This window comes from Zonotrichia albicollis, chromosome 4 (assembly GCF_047830755.1).
Source record: "Zonotrichia albicollis isolate bZonAlb1 chromosome 4, bZonAlb1.hap1, whole genome shotgun sequence".
In the NCBI taxonomy this organism is placed as follows: domain Eukaryota; kingdom Metazoa; phylum Chordata; class Aves; order Passeriformes; family Passerellidae; genus Zonotrichia; species Zonotrichia albicollis.
The window spans coordinates 34391752-34409179 of record NC_133822.1 but is presented as its reverse complement, the minus strand read 5'-3'; the positions used below and the strand labels follow the sequence as shown (position 1 = coordinate 34409179).

The 17428-nt window shown below is 49.2% G+C and overlaps 2 protein-coding genes across 2 annotated transcripts; both read right to left on the bottom strand.

The window, feature by feature from the left end:
* Positions 1 to 2145: 2145 nt before the first annotated feature.
* Positions 2146 to 11652, bottom strand: MIEF1 (mitochondrial elongation factor 1). The gene is made up of 5 exons (XM_074539408.1): positions 11514 to 11652; positions 10054 to 10202; positions 9735 to 9915; positions 7501 to 7763; positions 2146 to 6444 (listed from the first exon to the last, which is right to left on the bottom strand). Exons 2-5 carry the CDS (start codon positions 10195 to 10197, stop codon positions 5638 to 5640), a joined length of 1395 nt encoding a protein of 464 aa, XP_074395509.1. The 5' UTR covers positions 10198 to 10202; positions 11514 to 11652; the 3' UTR covers positions 2146 to 5637.
* Positions 11653 to 11694: 42 nt separating this feature from the next.
* Positions 11695 to 12201, bottom strand: MIURF (mitochondrial elongation factor 1 upstream open reading frame). The gene has a single exon (XM_074539409.1). It carries the CDS (start codon positions 11905 to 11907, stop codon positions 11695 to 11697), a length of 213 nt encoding a protein of 70 aa, XP_074395510.1. The 5' UTR covers positions 11908 to 12201.
* Positions 12202 to 17428: the final 5227 nt, after the last annotated feature.

Below are 17428 nucleotides of genomic sequence, written 5' to 3'. Positions count from 1 at the left end.
TTTTCCCTGCCTTACCCACTGGTTTTACCACCCTCTTTTGCCTTATTGTTTGCAAGATTATTCCACAGTATCACACACTGTAAAGAAAGGAGTAATAGCCTGCTCACCAGCACATTTCTGGGTCCTTGACTTGTGAGTAATGCTGTCCTTCTCAAAGTATGCTGGTAAAAATTTTATCCTTGATTGTGCAAGGGACATTAAACCTATTCTAAGAAGCTTTGAATGTTACAACAAAAAAAAAAAAAAAAAAAAAAAAAAAAAAAAAAAAAGAATAAAAGGGAGGGGAAAGATATTTCTTGAGTCCTTCAGATCATAAACTCAGCCTGACAAAGATAAAGCAGATAAAATCCAGATTTCTCAAGCAGTTCTCCTGGGGCTGGAAGCCAATACAGGGTTTCACTGGTAGGAGGTAGAATCTCCCATTTCTTCCTTGCTGCCTCTGTGGGCAAAGCCCCACATTTCAAGATCCAGTCCCAGATTCAGTAAGCCATGCAGGGCCATTGAATAGTGCAGGTAGCGAGCCAAATTTTCTTCTTATCTGGAAGAAAATTTCCTCATTTGGAAGAGACTCCTCTTTTTTTCTGTGAAACTACAAGTTGGAAGAGGTGCTTTTTTTTTCTATGAGACTAAATTTAAAAAGCAGCAGCTGTCTGCAGCTTTTCTAAAGTGTAGAATATTGAAATAAACCTTAAAAAACCATGTATGCAACTAAGTATTTGGGAACAAAAAAAGAAACATTATTAATGCAGTTCAACAGTTCAGCATGATAATCTCAAATTTGGGCTTCAGTCATCCTTTCTTCCCCGGTTTAAGATTATATAAAAAATAGGCCAGCATTTATGTATTTATTTTTGAAAATTAAGAGATGCAAAAGTAAATAAGGAAAATGTAAATTCAGCTACATTAATATCCAGGACAGGGCTGTGGTTATATAACAAAGTGGGCAAAATATTTTGCTTATTTCAAAATTCACTTTCCTCCTAGGGTGTTTGTTCCTTAGGCTAAGAACAAAAGAGATTCTAAGTCTTTGCAGCCTGGAGAACTACTTGTATTCCTCTTCTTTGTAGCAACTTTTTCCATACTTGCAATAATTATCATCACTCCCCTCAATTATTTCTTCTTTACATTAAACACACTTATCTTTTGATCTTTCCTCCCTCTTCATGCCAGGACAACTTTTATGCACAGGGGCAAACCGCTGTCTCTATTAACCACGTATTGCAGACTCCAGGCATTCCAGGGGCTTTAACTTGAGGGGATAATGCCTGACACAGATTTCACAGAGCAGCTTATTTTAGCTGCTCCTCTAAGACTCTGTATGGCATGAAATGTGCGTGATCTCATCTGATCTGTTTCTACAGAACAGATTAAAGAAAAAAAAAAAGCAAAGCAACGCAGGCAAGGGATATTAGAAAAAAAGTTGGAGATGTAGGCTCCCTTTGTATCATAAAATACCCTCTAAAACAGTTAATTACAGAGTCCTCATTGAGACAAGTCTTACAGGACAACGTTGCCACTGTAGCCTGTCTTCCAAGAATTAAGAAGCCTGGGACCCATCAACAGCAGCATGACTTCACACCTTGTTTGACATACAACATTTCCACTCTACCTTCCCAGGCAGGCACATAAAACTGGGAATTACTGTAAAGAACTTCACCACAGCAGACATGGGCCCCTGGCAAAGCAGCTTCCTCGCTGCCTCAAGGCTGATGCCTGGATAAGAGAAGCCTGGCACACAAAAACCAGGGTGTGGCTGAACAAGGGTGGGGGAGTCCGCCCAGGAAAGTTTAATATTCCAGAGGCACGGAAGCCTCTGAAGTCTGGGGAGCCACATGAAAAGCAGGTGCCTGTCCGGGCACATCGGGAAGAGGAGGAGAGGCTCAGCACCACAATTACACATCGTCTTGTGACTGCTGTGAAAGCTGCCAGGGGCAGGACGCTGCTGCAGAGCTGATTGCTCCCTCGAGACACGCTGCAAAGTGCTGAGTGCCCAGAGCTGCAAAGGGAAAGCAAGTGAATCAGCAGGGGCAAGTCAGTCCCCAAGCACTGCTGTGGTGCAGAATTGTATCAGCAGGAAGGTGATGCACCGAGATGAAAGCAGAGAGAGAGGTTCCTCTGTTTATAAACATGCCACAGACAACCAGGTTACTGTGGAAAGTAATTTTATTTCAGAATTCCACACACTCTGTCACAGATCATGCACTTGGACTTTCCCCTTTGCAAATCCACAGCCTCCAGGCCTGGGAGAGATGAGGCATCATCACTTCTCACTGCTGTGCCCACATGCTAAGAATGAGGGCCCTGATGGCAGCTTGCCAGGGGGCAGAAAGCAGCCTCTTGTTTCCATAATTGCTTTTAAACACGAGAAAAGAAATCCATCTGACTTGAAAGATTAGCAGTGGAGCTCAGCAGCAGTGAAACCCACAGCTGAGCAAGTTGGTCCTCACCCTGTGGTTACAGGGAATAAGACGACAATCTCATGGGAAGCTTGTGTGAGCTAAGCTAGAGCAGAACACAGGGAGACATTCTTGGAGCTGAGCAGCCACCAGCCCAATGTGTGCCCTGGGCCTCTTACAATCAATCTGTCTGAGCCGCTCTGCCAGGAAGGGGGCCTGGAGCTGCCCTTTTCACATTCAGCTTTAGGTTCTCCTGCTCTGTGCTACACATTTGGCCAGGAAGTAGCCCACCTGCAGGTAAGCCAGCCCTCCAGGCTGTACATCAACACATGTACTGCATTTAATACTGAAAGGTGCCAGTTTGAAAGACTCTGCAACATTCTGTTTGACCCAAAGGCTGGGTGCAGCATTAGTGGTTGTTTCCTGCATACTTTGCCTACACCTTCTTCCCTGCTTCTATTGCTTCTTATACCTGACCTTGCTCTTAAAATATTCCTAGTTGCAGTGTCCCTGTGACCCATCACATCTTTGGCCTTTGTCAAGACTGCCACTGCCAGGGCAGCTATTGCCTGCTGTGGTGGCTGCCTGTGGGAAGTGATCATTTGCCTCCTGAGAACAGGCTCATGGCCAGCTCAGAGGAGGGCAAAAGGGAAGGGAAGAAATGATGGAGATGGTTGATGCAAGTGAAGTGGAGCAGAGTCTACAAAAAAGGCAAAAAGGCAGCTTCAGTCTCCATTTGATACACAAATTGAGCTCAATAGCAGCAAAAAATGGCCATAAAATATTAATCCATTAGGTTGCCAGGAAGAAGTAAAAGCATTCATGTAAAAAATTATATATACAGATATGTATGTGACAACTGTTCTCAGGTCATATCTCACCTTTTTTTTTTTTTTTTTTTTTTTTTTTTTTTTTTTTTTTTTTGTATCTAGAGTTTTAATCATTTCCAGCCACACTGCTGTTAAAATGTGAACACCACAGTACTGGAGTCAGCACCAAGTGAGGGGTGACATCACACTGAAGAAATGAGCTTTGGGGGAACTCCTGACAACCCAGATATTTTAATATTTTTGTTGACCTTCAAGTAATTAAAAACAAGGGGAATTCCCCCCAGTAGCCTATAGGCTCCAAGTCTCATCTGTCTGCTTTTAGGGTAGAAAGGCTGACATCAGAAAGGCAGTGGGGGGCAAGGGAAGGAAGAGGGGGAAAAAGTCTGGGAACCAGAGTGAAGAGCAATCAACAGTTGAACAACACTGACTGCTGCAAAACACAAAGTCATACAAATGGGATTCCTGTTAACCTTTGATAGACTATAGACTTTATATACACACACAGACTCCAAAGTACACATCTGGCAGTCTAGAAAATACCAGTACCCTAAAGATTAAATAATTTAAAATGCAACGTTGCGTTATCACTGTATACAGAATGCTGTCTGACACACTGGCTAAAATGGACGGATTGTCCGAGAAATTGCTCCCTCCCTCACCTCACCAGCACTGCCTCTAAAAAAAACCCAGGGTGAAAGACTTCCCTCCGTGGCTCCACTCTTGAAATTCACCTTGAAACTTCTCTTTCAAAGATGGGGGAAGTCCTGAGAGGAAGGGAGGAGAAAAGGAAAAAAGGATTCCTGCTCCCTCCAAACTCTGCTGCTACAGTACTCCTCTCCACTGGCTAAGGAGGCTGGACAGCAAGGGTGAAAAAAGCTCCTAAAGCAGGGAAAAGGCAAACATGTTTCTGAAACAATAGTTATGCTGGTCTTTTGAGATACACACAGAGCTCCACACTCAGGGGGAAACCTTCTCTCCCACTTTTTGAAGACAGCAGGTGGCTAAATGCAGAGTATAAAGAGACTACAGCCCGAGAGCAGCCACAGACAGGAGTGAGCAGAACTGCACTGCCAACAGGTCCAAAGAGATGGAATGGGAAGGTGTGCCCTCACCAGCTTTCTAAGAGTATTTGTAAAATGGGAGCACTGGAAAGTCAGCACATGGGAATGAGGAAGGGGATGGACAGCCTCAGTTCCGGGGAGGAGACTAAAGCACACAGAGCAGATGGCAAAGCTAATACATCCCTAAATGCCAGCTTTGTATATGTACCCTAATATCACTGTATGGGACAGAACCTTGCTGATGTCACCAGTTCAGTTCTATCACCTTCACAGCCTTTAGAGCTGGTGAGAATCTGGCTTGTGTGTGCTTATTCCAAAACCCTTTGAGGCATGCAATCTTGTTTCCACCTCCAGTAAACCAAAACAGCCATAAGCTCTCGGGGAAAAGATGAAAAAAAAATCCCCATTCCCATATGTGTCTCCCACCCCTCCCCTATGATCACCCTCTCTTCCTCTAGGCCAGAGACAACCAAAGAGCTGCCTTGTTCTCTGCTCCCGAGGCCATTCCCACGAGATCTGGCTAGGCAGGAACAGCAAGCTCTGCTCCTTCAGCCTCATCACACAACCAGACCACAAAGGCTCCTTCCTCCCCTGTGACAGCCTCAACAACAATTGTCTGTACAGGACGTTGTGTCGCAGCAGACTGGACAAATTTTGGCCCTTAATCCTGAACCCAGCTTCCAAAGGATGAGAAGGCTCCATGGGAGCAGGAGCTGCGGGAATTCTTCAGTTTCAAGCTCTACAGCCCTAAATATTGCCAGTGTAATCATTATCCACTCAGAAATACAAAAAGAACCCTATCCAAAATATCTCACTCAGTCTGCCCCGCATGACTGGGCCAGAAGAACATAAAAGAAAGGAAAGTGAGACAGTGTAGGACAGCAGAGAAAAAGAAACATAGGGCAAAATCAGGCTGGAGGAAATTAAACAACCTCAGTGCAAGTCTGCTAAAATCATCACTGGATTTACCAGCCCAGTTCCACCTTCTTCAGACCAAAAAGGGTTTGCTGCAGTAAATGTACTGCAGAAGAAAGAAGTGCATAGTTTGGTTTATTTTTTTGGTAGACACTAAAAACTCATCAGAATTTATGTGAAGATCTCAGAGCTGCAGTTTTAGCCTCTCCTCCCTAGCCAATGGGTACCTGTTGGGGCAGAGATGGTGGAAATGGACCGGTAGCACCAAGAAATTCAGTGGGAGCACCAACTCCAAAGCAGGAATTACTAATGAACCAAAAGGGGGGAGTGGTGAAGAGAGAGAGGGAGACAGGGAGAAGTGGAGGAGACATAATTCGCAGTAATCAAAGTCTGCATTGGCTGAACTCTATCAACACTTCCCTAGGTAAGGCCCCATTACGTCTGCAGCAAGACCTCTGGCTCCGACAGAGAGCTGTAGAGGGTGTAGCCCAACTCATCCACTTCTTCAGGGGTGAGCTCTGAGAACAAGTTCACCTTGGGGTTCAGGGCACTAGGGAGGACACCAGCCTCCAGGTGGCGGATCAGCCCCTTCAGGGCCTGCAAGAAGCGGTCAGCCAGCATGTCCTGGGACCAGTCGGACTCCTCCTGGGACAGGTGCAGGATGACGTTGGTGAGCTGGCTGGCAGTGAGGTGTCCCAGCGCCGGGTTCAGCTTGCACACTGCTTTGAAGATCTTGAGGCACAAGCAGCGGCAGCCAGAATCCCCCTGGTCCAGGGCGCGCAGGCGCGCCGTTTCTGCCGGCCGCAGGCTCAGGCGCCACAAGTTGTCGTTCTGGGCCAGCCGGTGAGGTTTGGCAACGAGGACGATGTCCCCCAGTGTCAGGGATGGCAGAAAGTCAATAAAAAGATGCCGATCTGCATCATACTGCACTTCCAGAGTCAAATCTGCTGGGGGAGCTGCCGGACGGATCACGTAGTCCAAGAGACTCCCGATTGCTGGCCAGTTGATGGACCCAGCTACAACTTTTTCAAAGGTGTCTGCTACAGTTTTGGGGGAAAGGTAACCTCCCACCACACAGCGGTCCCAGTAGCTGCTCCCGCGAGGAAAGTACTCTGGGTTTTCTCGACGCACCAAGTAGAAGCCAGGAATGTTCATGATAGTGTCCTCCCCGGGGATACACGACCACAGGTTCTGCTCCAGCGTGAGAGGTACAATGAGCTGGATGTGGTCAGCTGTCACTACCTTTCACAAGAGAGAAAAGTCAGTAAGAATAAGCTTTCTCTCTCCACATGCATTTTATTCACCACCTTTAGATAGCCTTCTGTCCAAAGGAACCTGGAATATAAGGATTCAGCTGTCTCGCTCTCCTCTCTGTGTGGGATTCCCAGCCTCCCTTTGTTAAAAGGCATTCTGAAGGACTATTTCCAGCCATCAGTGGGATAATTCCAAGGTATAGCTGAAGCTAGTGCTTACGTGGTATGTACTATTTAGAGACCTGACATGGACTGCATATAGATGAATCATTCTGCCATATATTGCTTTAAATCTGCTCCTCGGTTGTGAGGTGCAGCTGGCTGAGGGCACAGCAACGCCACATGACAATTTAAACAGGAGACAGAGTTTCAAGTTTCTTGACAAGCTTCTGTTGCCATGGTTTAATAATCCAATGCTATAGCTAGGTACACTGCCCTCACCTGGTCTGCCACATTGTTTGGAAAAAGGTTGTTAAAGATCCCTTTTCATCAATGTGATTAACACCCCAGGTCTAATTTTCACTGGACATTCCATGCTCCATTCCAGAGCTCTGACTCAAACAAAGAAGTGTGCCTCTGAATCACTCACTATAGCCATGGGCATCTTGCCATCAGGGAGATATTGTAGCAGGGACTGCTGTCCAATCCAGGTCTGTCATGCATTAAAAAAAAAAAAAAATAAAGGGTAGGAAAGACCTACATGAATACATGGGAGTTCTAAGGGAATGTATTTGGATGATTACAGAGGGATGGAGAGAAAACAGACATGTACCGGAGAAACAGCAAGAAAAACACAACTAAAAGAGACAGAGGAGAAACAAAGAAGGACAAAACAAAAAAGCAAAGGCTTTGCAGACAATGACAGAGCAGCCTGGTCATGCCTGTTCAAACAGCACTGTGGAAATCGACGCCTGGCTCCACAGTGGGAGAGGCAGCACCAGGGGCCTTATTACTGAGGAATGCTGTGCTGAGCCAGCAGCGCCACCAGGGAAGGCTGAAACGGCCCTGCGTGGTGAGCCTCCTGCCCGAGGAGCCCAGGAGTTACCTGCAGGTCGTCGTAGAGGCTGCCGCTGAGGTACATGTCCCGCAGGGGCATGTCGGGCAGCTTGGCGCGCAGGAAGCTGCGCAGCTCCGCGCAGATGTCCACGGCCGCCTGCTTGGCCCGAGCCTGCTCGTCCGCCGGGATCGCCACCCGCCGCCGGTAGTACGCCAGCAGCTTCTCCTGCAGCGACAGCCGAAGGCGGGACTTCTTCAGCTCCACCTGACTCCTCTTGGCAGATGGCTTGGCCTTGGTGGGTCGAAAGCAGTCTGCAAGACAGAAGGAGAACTGTTGAGGTTGCAGCTGATTCTGCTGCGAAGCGATGCACAGAACAGAATCTGCAGCGCGGAACTGCGGCCTCCCAGGTCTCAAAGAGCCTTGGCGGACATTTTGCAGGCTTTATGCAGCTACCGCTCCAAAGGGGCGTGCTAAGGAACTTCAAAACATACTAGTAAGAGCATCAAAATGCATGAAAACAAGTTACTAGATTTGAAATTTAGCCAGAATAATATTGTGTACAAGGATGTAATTTTAATGGCTACACGGGCAATATCTCAGCTCAATTTCATCAAAAAATCAGTGTTGTTACCATTTCAAAAGCTTTCAGTGCGACGCCAGATCAGTGAATAAAACACTTTTGAACAATCACCATGATCTCTTTGAGTTTTTACCACTGAAACAGATTATTACAAATTACCAGCGAAACCCAATCCTGACTAGCATATCAGAGAAGACTGTGCCACCTGGAAATGAAACAGTTGTTGGAAGCCTGATCAGCAGTTATTAGGATGATGAGCTGACAGATCCTGGGACCATCCCAGCTCAAGCCATCATAGCTCCAGTGATACCCCACTGAAACCTTCACTGCAAAAAGACCAGCGAGCCCACTCAGAGACACAATGCAGCAACACAAGGTTTACATTGTATCTGCATTACTAAACAATATCCGACCTGCACAGATTCTCTGAGTCCCTTCTTTTCTGACTGCTTCCCATCCATTTCACATTTCTCTTAACATGGACAAAGAGTTTCAGACATTAACAATGATAATTAAAGGGGAATTTCAGATCTAAGAGAACTTTGGAAGGGCTGTGATACCTAAGGGGCACAGGAGAAATCCCCAAGTCAGTGGGCCCATTAAAGCAATTGGCTGTTGCCAATTTTTGTTTGATGATTTGGCCACACAACACATGAGGAATGGCTGACCAAGCTGTACACAAAGCCATCTATCCCAGCCTCAGCAGCTGCTGTCTCTTGTCCCACTGGATTCTGTTGGACAGATTTAGGCTTTTTTCATGTAAAGAAAATAATGCACTAAACCATAGGGACTGTATTTCCTTGCCTATTTATGAAAAAAAAAATTTCCATACTGAGTTTTAATTTATTTCTAATTGAAGAATTTAAGACACCATCATCAATGTTTTTATTACTCAGCCCATATGCTTGGGGACCCCAATCAAAATGTCTAGACCCCATTTAACACAGCTGTCTAGTTTTTAATGTTTCCTCAGCAGAAAAAACTATTGCCATTCCAAAGACAACTTCCTTTAAAATAATCTGGAAATCAAGTTAATAGCTCGATTCTGATTTTTAGTTTAAACCTCCAAGTATAAATCTCCTGAAATGAGTGATCTGGGATAGAAAGTAAAACCACTGAGAACAAAGAACCAACCACATGTAACAAAACATGGCTGGATTCTAAATTACTGATTATCCCACCCAGAAAGAAAACTACAGGACATTTCCTATAGGCTACTGAAGAAAAACACAGTGATAAGCAGCACTAAACAGGGAAATGTCGATCCAGAAATTATTTGGAAAATGGTAGCAATAATACAGGAAACACCGTTATTAACTGCTAGTACATTCACAGCTTGAATACTCCCTCCTTAAAAAGATGCAAGCAAACTGGAATGTCCCAAAGAAAAGCAGCAGAGTGCTTGAATGGAATAGCTTTCTATCAGGAAAGATTACATATTCAGATTAAAAGAGCAAAAATTAGGGAGAATAAAGCTTAACACCATGCAGTCATGAGAGGAATGAAGAGTGCAAATAGATGATCATTACTGATTTGTTCCCAATGGCAGTTCTGATTCTTGAAGTTACCAGTGCACCTGCTTAAAAGAAAAACATAAAAATCCTGGGCCAGACAGGGTATTTCCTTCTTCGGCACTCCATTAAACAAATGCAGGGTTTATAGGCCTGGATGACTGATGCAGGAGGATGACCATGCCTCTTACCAGCGTCTGCAGCTGAAGGTTCAGTGGGAAGGGTCTGCAGGGAGCGGCTGAGGCTGCTCTTCATGTCCTGGGTCAGCAGGCGTGAGGAGGAGCCCAGCCAGTTTGGCTCTTCCCAGCTTCTCTTTCCCGACTGGCCCAAGCGAGTGGGGCTGCTGGGAGCGCTGATTGCCCGGTCGTACATCTAAAGCGGGAAGGGTTTGAGTCACCGAGGGGCCAACGCTGCCATCGTACCCAGGCCAGTGCCGGCACCCTGCTCCCGGAGCCGTGCCCGGTGCTGGCCGTGGCACTTCCTCATTCCCTCCCTCACTCCCTCGCTCACCCTCTTGACGGCCAGCGTGGCGATGCCCAGCATGGCGGCGCCGCCCACGCCCAGCACCAGCCGCGCGTTGGCCAGCACGAAGTCGATGGCGGTGCCGATGCCGTTGTCATCCTTCTTCCCCCTGCGCTGCCCAGCGCCTGCCATCTCACCTGTGAGGGACAGGAGGCACACAGTGGCACAAAATGGTGGTTCAGCCCCTCCTCCCACGCACTGCTGCCGCAGGCTTTACCACAGGAAGGGACCACCCAGCCCTGCGCCCTCTCCATTTATGTTCCCTCAAATTGCTGCTTGTTCCCAGCAGTGCCAGGACAGTACTGACCAAGCAACGTCCAGTGCCTCAGGGAACACATCCAAATCTGAGGTGAGGTTTCTAATAATTGAATAGGTTTAATGAAAGAAAGCAAAATTTACTTCCACAGTGTTTTGCAATAAAATCCTGCATATTAAGCAAAACCCTCTAACTTTTCTGGTATTTTTCTTATGATTTGTGCTTCCCAATCAAAGCACATCCAATTTGTTTTGTAATTTCTAATGTAACAAGTGTGATTTTGCTTACAGACAAGGCAATACAGGGTTGGTCAACTGTCTGGCACAGAATGGAATCTTCCCCAAGAAGTGACAGTCTCAGAGCTCCCATTCACAGATTAATTTCTGAACAGTGTCCCATCCCAGATACTTCAAAGACACCCAAGAATCAGCAGCAGAGACCACAACACATCATAAAAGGAACAGCTCCCTTGCCTTCATTTGATGTTTATCCTGCCCTGGAAGCTGGTGGATTTAACTATCAGATAAATCATGTCAAACACTGACATGAATATTTTCTTACATGTATACTTTTGTGTCCTCAAATTGCCATTAAATGTGACCTTCAGATTTAAATTTAAAGAGTCTCTCAGGCCAACATGGCCTCAAGCTATGCCAGTGATGGCTCAAGCTGGACATCAGGAGGAATTTCCTCACAGAATGGGTGATTAGACATTGGAATGGGCTGCCCAGTGAGGTGATGGAGTCACCATCCCTGGGGGTGTTTAACTTGGCTGTGAAAGGCAGTGCCTTCTAGTCACAAGGTGGGTATCAGTCAAAGATAGGACACAATGAGCTCAGAGGCCTATTCCAACCTCAATGACTCTGTGATCCTGTAAAAGACATATTACCATCACTGTAGCCATAGGGAGATCCCCAGTGAACCTACATGAAAACCCCAAGAAACTCCTGCACTGTGACTTTAGGGCTGTTTTCTGCGTCAGTGTCCAAGGCTCTGAGCCTGCCTGCCTGCCTGGGGTGGTTGAAAACTGCCCTGTGTTTTTTCTAAAGCCAAGCCAGCGGGAATGTTCATGCCTGGATGAACCAAGAATACATTCACTTGTCATCCCCAAGCAGAACAAACCCCACACTTTTGCAAAGCTCACTGTAACAGCAGCATGAAGAGCACGGTTATATCATTGTAAACGACCTACCTGTGACCTAATGCATTTGTGAAGAGAACAGGAGAGCCCTCCTGGTGTGCCTGTGGAAGCACCTTCAGGACTTCTTCAAGAAAGTGGTGGGTAGTGAGTGTTAATCATCTCTTCTGGCGGGCGAGGGGATCTTGGAAAGAAGAGGGAGGTACGTGGGACCGGTGGGAGCTAGAGGGAATGGCTAAACCAGGCCCCCAAGGCTGCTCCGCAGGAAAGCCTGCCCCTTCTCCAGCTGCCTTTCCTTGTCCTCCAGCCGCTGCAGCCCCTGGTTCCGGCGGAACTCGCGGCGGATGGAGGCCAGGTAGAAGTCCCGGTCGGTGTAGCGCAGGCCGCGGCCGCGGCGCAGCAGAGCCCGGTACAGAGTCAGCACCGCCTCCCGGGACCACGCGGCCATGGGGGACAGCTGTGCGGCGCGGGCGGGCGACCGGCAGAGGGGTGACCGACGGCGGGATCCGGGTCAGCTTCTCCCTCCCTGAGGGCCCCGCCGGCCGCCGCTCGGTGGCGGGCCCCGCTCGGTGCGGGGCCGCCTGTCCAACGGCGCGGGGTAACGGCCGGTGCGGGCCGCGGGCGCCGCTCAGCCCCGCGGGAGGAGCGCGGCCGCCCCGCTCTCACCGGCTGCGCGCGGGGCTGCTCCGGGCCGCTCCCGGGGTCACCCGGCAGCGCCGCGCTTCCGCTTCCGGGCCGCGCCTCCGCGCCCGCCAATGGCAGCGCCGGCGCCGCGGGCAGCGAGCCGCGTGGGCCTGGGGCGGCGGCGGCGCGGCGCTACCGCCCCCTGGCGGCCGGGAGGGAGGGCAGCGGCCCGCGCCCGGTCCGGCCCACCTCGGCAGCCCGGGATGCTCCGGCCGGGAAGGGCCCCGGCAGCCAGGGCTGCTGCTGCCCGGGGCTCCGTGTGCCGCGTGGGGCTCCATGTGCCGTGTGGGGCTCCCGCTGCCCGGGGCTCCGTGTGCCGTGTGGGGCTCCGTGTGCCGTGTGGGGCTCCCGCTGCCCGGGGCTCCGTGTGCTGTGTGTGGGGCTCCGTGTGCTGTGTGGGGCTCCGTGTGCCTCAGCACAGCGCGCTGGCCCGAGAAGGCAGCGTGTCTGCCGCGCGAATCGCGGATTCCGTGAAGTTGGCAAAGAGCTCTGAGGGCAGGGAGTCCAGGTTGTGGCTGAACACCTTGTTAACCACATCATGGCACCCAGTGCCGCGTCCAGTCTTTCCTTAAACCCCTCCGGGCACGGTGACTCCACCAGCTCCCTGGCAGCCCATCCCTGATGTCTAATGGCCCTTTCTGCAAAGGAATTCCCCCTAATGTCCAACCTGACCCCCCCTGGAAGAGAGCCGTGCGTCAATGCTGCATCTCAAGGTACTTCTGACTTCTGGGATGCTTTTTGCAAACTAACTTATCAAATTCAAGCTCCTTTTCTTTATCTCCAAGGAACCCCCAGAGACCAAGGCTTGGTCTGGAAGCCTCAGGGCTCTAGGAGAAGGGCAGTAGCTGGCAGCCTCTCTGGGGTCTGCCTGAGCTGATGGAAGGAGACTCCCAAAGCTAGAACTTTTTGCTCCACTCACCAGGTATAAATCCCACTTTTCCATTCTCACCTTCTCTACTCTGAGGCGTCTCTGGGGCATATATATTTCTCCTTAGCCAACTCCTCCTCCCCAGGTCCTACCTAAATATAAAACATAATGTGCTGTGCCTCCCCTGGAAGGGAGGGTGAGAGAAGGAGCAAATGGTGTGTAACAGAGGAGAGCCACATCACTTCACACAATTCTCAGTGACACCAGATATGACAGTGATAGAACTAAACAGGAAGAAAAACAGAAGCTCTGGACTGGCTCACTCCGTGCCAATCTCCTCTTGTTCATTTCCTTTCTGAGATAAACAACCCCAATCGTTTTGATCTCTCTGTGAGCGAATTTGCCATGCCCCTAATCAGCCCTTTCTGAGAAGGGCTTACTTGAACTGCAGACAGTATTCCCAGAGAGGCCGTGCTAGTCATTTACATAATAGCATTATCATATTTTCCATATTATTCCCTCCGTCTTCCTTCTGCATGCTAATATTTTGCGTGTGCTTTTTTTTTTAACTTGCAGCTACTTTCAGAGCCAGGGTTTGTGTGACATCCATATTATTTCTTGAGTTGCTAGAGAACATCTGGAGCTTTGTAATTCTTATGTGCAATTTGTTTTCCCTCTTCTGACCTTGCACATATTCAGTTGATCCTTGGCAAATATGTGGTGTTCCCCATTTGCCACATTTGCATTTTACTCAGTCCTTTTTTATCTCCTCAAGAGTCAATAGCTTTGAGTCAACTTTTAGAAATGTTCGGTATATTGCTCATCTTTATTTCCAGATCATCAGTTCATATACTGGGCTATCCAAGACCTCAGAGGCAGCACTCACATTCCCTAGTCTTAACGTGCTGCCAGAATGAAAATTGATCTTTGACCCCCTCCTCCCAGCTTCCTGCCTCCTCCTTGGGTCATTAATCCTCAGAAACACTTCCCTTCTCACAAGGGCGCTCTGTCACCCCTGGGCAGGTGTGCTGATCAGCCCAGTCCCCAAAATTCTCCAGTCTGGATCAAAACTTGAGCAGCCACGTGTAGCAAACCCCTGGTGTACTATCAATGGGATCTGCCAGGTCAGGCAGAGCAGCGATGGATTTCCCTGCTGCCCCCCTCCCATGGCAGCCAAGGAATGCCACCTCCGCAAGTGCCCGTCCCCAGCCCAGCCCCTTGGGTCGTGCCTCTTTTGGTGTTTCTCTCTGTTCTTTCCCCCAGGCTGGCTGCCAGCTCCCAGGCCCCTTGCCAGCAGCTGCGTGTGCGCGTTGGGAGCTCCTCCACCCACGCTGTGCAGCGTGTCCAAGTGCCCCAGTGTGCCCCAGCCCCTGGGGGATGTCACTCGCTGTGCCCGCTGCCCCACCGGGGTTGCCCACGCCTGCATTGCGGGGCAGGGCCCCAACCTGCCCCCAACCTGCCCCAACCTGCCCAAACCTGCCCCAACCTGCCCCTTCTCCCCTGCAAAGAGGAATAAGAGGACTAAGGCATCCCCTCCTGTCCCTCGCCTCCTTGGGGGTCTCTGGAGCTGCCACTCCTCTGCTGGTCTTCTCATGCTTGCAGCCAGTCCTCCCACTCAGGCAGCCACTGCCACAGCCTTTGATGGCCACTAAAACCAGCAAATGGCTGCCCCTCTCAGAGCTTGCAGCCTCTGTTCCTGGGAGCCAGGTGCCATGCCCAGGGCTTCCCACCACCTGTTCTGCAAGGGCAGCACCATTCCCAGGAGACATCCCTGTGTTGCCTGTCATCAGCCAGTAAACCCTCCCTGGGCAGCAGGGGGGTGAATGTGAGCCTCAGAGCTGCAAATGGCATCTTGGAGGGGCTCTGCAGGGATGGGAAGCAAACTGTGCTTGGAAGCAGAAGGCTGGTCTTTTAGAGGACCCAGAAAGAAGTTCTAAAATATGAGGGGGAAGGTGGATAGTGACACACCAATGGTATCTGAGCTTGAACTTAACATCTTTAGTATCTTCTAGTAAATGGACCTCGTAGAAGGCCTTTTGGCAGTCTCAGCCCCGTTCAACAGATCTCTCTTTAGCTGCAGCTCTGTTTCTTTACTTTTCTTGAGCAGTTGCAAGGATTAATGGCATTTGAGATCCTGCTCTCCAGCTGTGACAAGCCAAGAGGGGTGGAGGCCCAAGGGTGGCACTGGTGGCTTCATTCCCTGAAGCCCCAGCAGCTTTGATGCTGAGTGCATGGGGGAAGGCAGGTGGTGAGGGAGAAGAGACCACTGGTACACAGCCACCTTTCAAGGGGCATCCCTGGTTTAGAGCTGAAACCCACCTTGTAGTAGGGACAGTAAATATCTGACCTGGGCAGCCATGCTCAGGCTGTGTTTTTGACCTGGGGAAGAAGGGGAAGGTCCCAGCCTTGCTGCAGCTGAAGTGGGGCTTTCCAAACCCCCAGCCTTCCATCCCTGCAGTGCAGGGGACTGCAAACACCATCAGCAGTGAGTGGTCTCCTGTGTGAAACAGCTGCTGTCCCCATGAGGGGCTGCACTGACAGCCACTGAGGAGGCTCAGCTTTATTACCTAACACATTGAAATTCCTTCTGTAGTACTTTTACAATTGGCCTGTGCCCACCTTCACTCCCAGCACAACTGTGTTTCTACAAACAAATTTCTCCATGGCTGGGTTTGTTGGGGACTTTTCTCATTATTTCCTGACTAGTAAGATTCCATCCCCCAGCCTCCCCCTCCTCATTTTTCACTCTGCACCAGCTGCATGCTGCAGGAGGTTTACAGAGCCATTCAGAGACCCTGCTTTTGTGAGTGCTGTTGTCCTTGCAGTCTTGCATCCCTACGGCAGCCCCTGTTTTCTGCAGGGGAGGTGTCAGCAGAGAGCAGAGGGCTTGCAGCTGGTGGTACCACCTGCCTGAGCCGAGCTGCACATGCTGACCTCAGGCTTTCTTGTGCTCCTTCACCTGCTGTGTGCTGGGATGAGGCACTCTCAGCGTGAACATAGGATTTCAGTTTGTGTAAGGGTATCCTGAACTCCAGCATCAGGTATGGTTTGGTCCCATGTACATACAGACCACCTGAGAAGGGCATGGCTGCTCTATCCTTCTGCTTCTCTTTTCTAAGCAAAGGCACCAATTGCACACCTTGCCTAAATAAGTCACAGGCCCTTAGATTTATTTTTGTTCCATTTATCTGGTTTTGCTGTGGTCTGACATTCACTTCTGGGTAACAGTTTGAGATAAAAGCTTTAAAAACACTGCAAAGCAAAAATAAGTGGGTAGATGTTTTCTACATTCTTTTATTTTTGTGTGTATGCCTGGTTCTTAGTAAGTGTCTGAGGGGAAAAAAATATATATAACTGATGATTTGTTTCTCTCTCTTTGGAAAAAGTCCAGACTGTAGAACAGGGCTAAAATGCCAGGAAAGAGTTTGCTGCATAGAGGCAGGCTTATGTTATTTTATTTTATGCATTCCTTGGATAACATATTTTCTCTAATTTCAGATCCTGGAGAAGTCATTTTAGATCTTTATTCAGTACAGCTTATTTGCTCTTCTTCTCAGTTTTCCTTATTTTTAGAAAGGTGAAGTGTGTTCCCAAATTAAATCGTTGCTGGGATGGACTTCAGCCAAGAGGACCCATTGTTCAAGCCATAAGGCATAGGAAACACAAGAGTAAAACAATGGAGTTTTATATTGTGTTTCATTTGGCAGCGTGAGGAGAGATATGGCCTTGAAAGATTTGTATTCTTACATAGCTGTAATACATTTTAAAAGACAGTAAGGACTATTTTCACTTCTCACTTTGCTTAAAAAAAAAATAAGCACACACAGAAATGCTGAAAATGTTGGGTTTGCCAGATGCTCCTTAGCTCCCAGTAAAGGTTCATGTCTGGGGATCTCAGAGATGCTTATAGTAGTGTCCCAAACATGAGCTGAAGAGGGCTGGTCCTTCACCTTTTTGCTGATATGCTTGTCCCTGCCGCAGCTTCAAAGGCAGAGCTTGCAGCAGCCTGGCCCCAAGCCAGGCTCCTCAACCAAGCATCCATGGGTTATATTCCTTATGTCAGCTTCTCCCTCCAGTGATCTGGAGCCCCTCCTCTAGATGGGACAGGTTTGCAGTGACAGAACAAAGCCCTGCAAAGCTCACTGCCCAGTGGAGGTTTGCTTCTGCGTGCCCAGGAGCCTGAGGAACACACAGCGCCGCCAGGAGCAGAACATGCCTCCCCTGTGCCATGGGCAGATCCTGGCCGTGGCAGTGCTCTGGAAAGCAGGGCAGGCAGCGCCTGCAGCTGTGGGCACGTGAGCACGAAGCCATTTGCTGGTGACGCTCTCTGGGACCGGGGTGACTCTCCCTGGCTGCCCCACGGGCTGCCTGCCCGCCAGCTGAGACCTCACCGCTTCCCCAGCTGAGCCGCTAACGC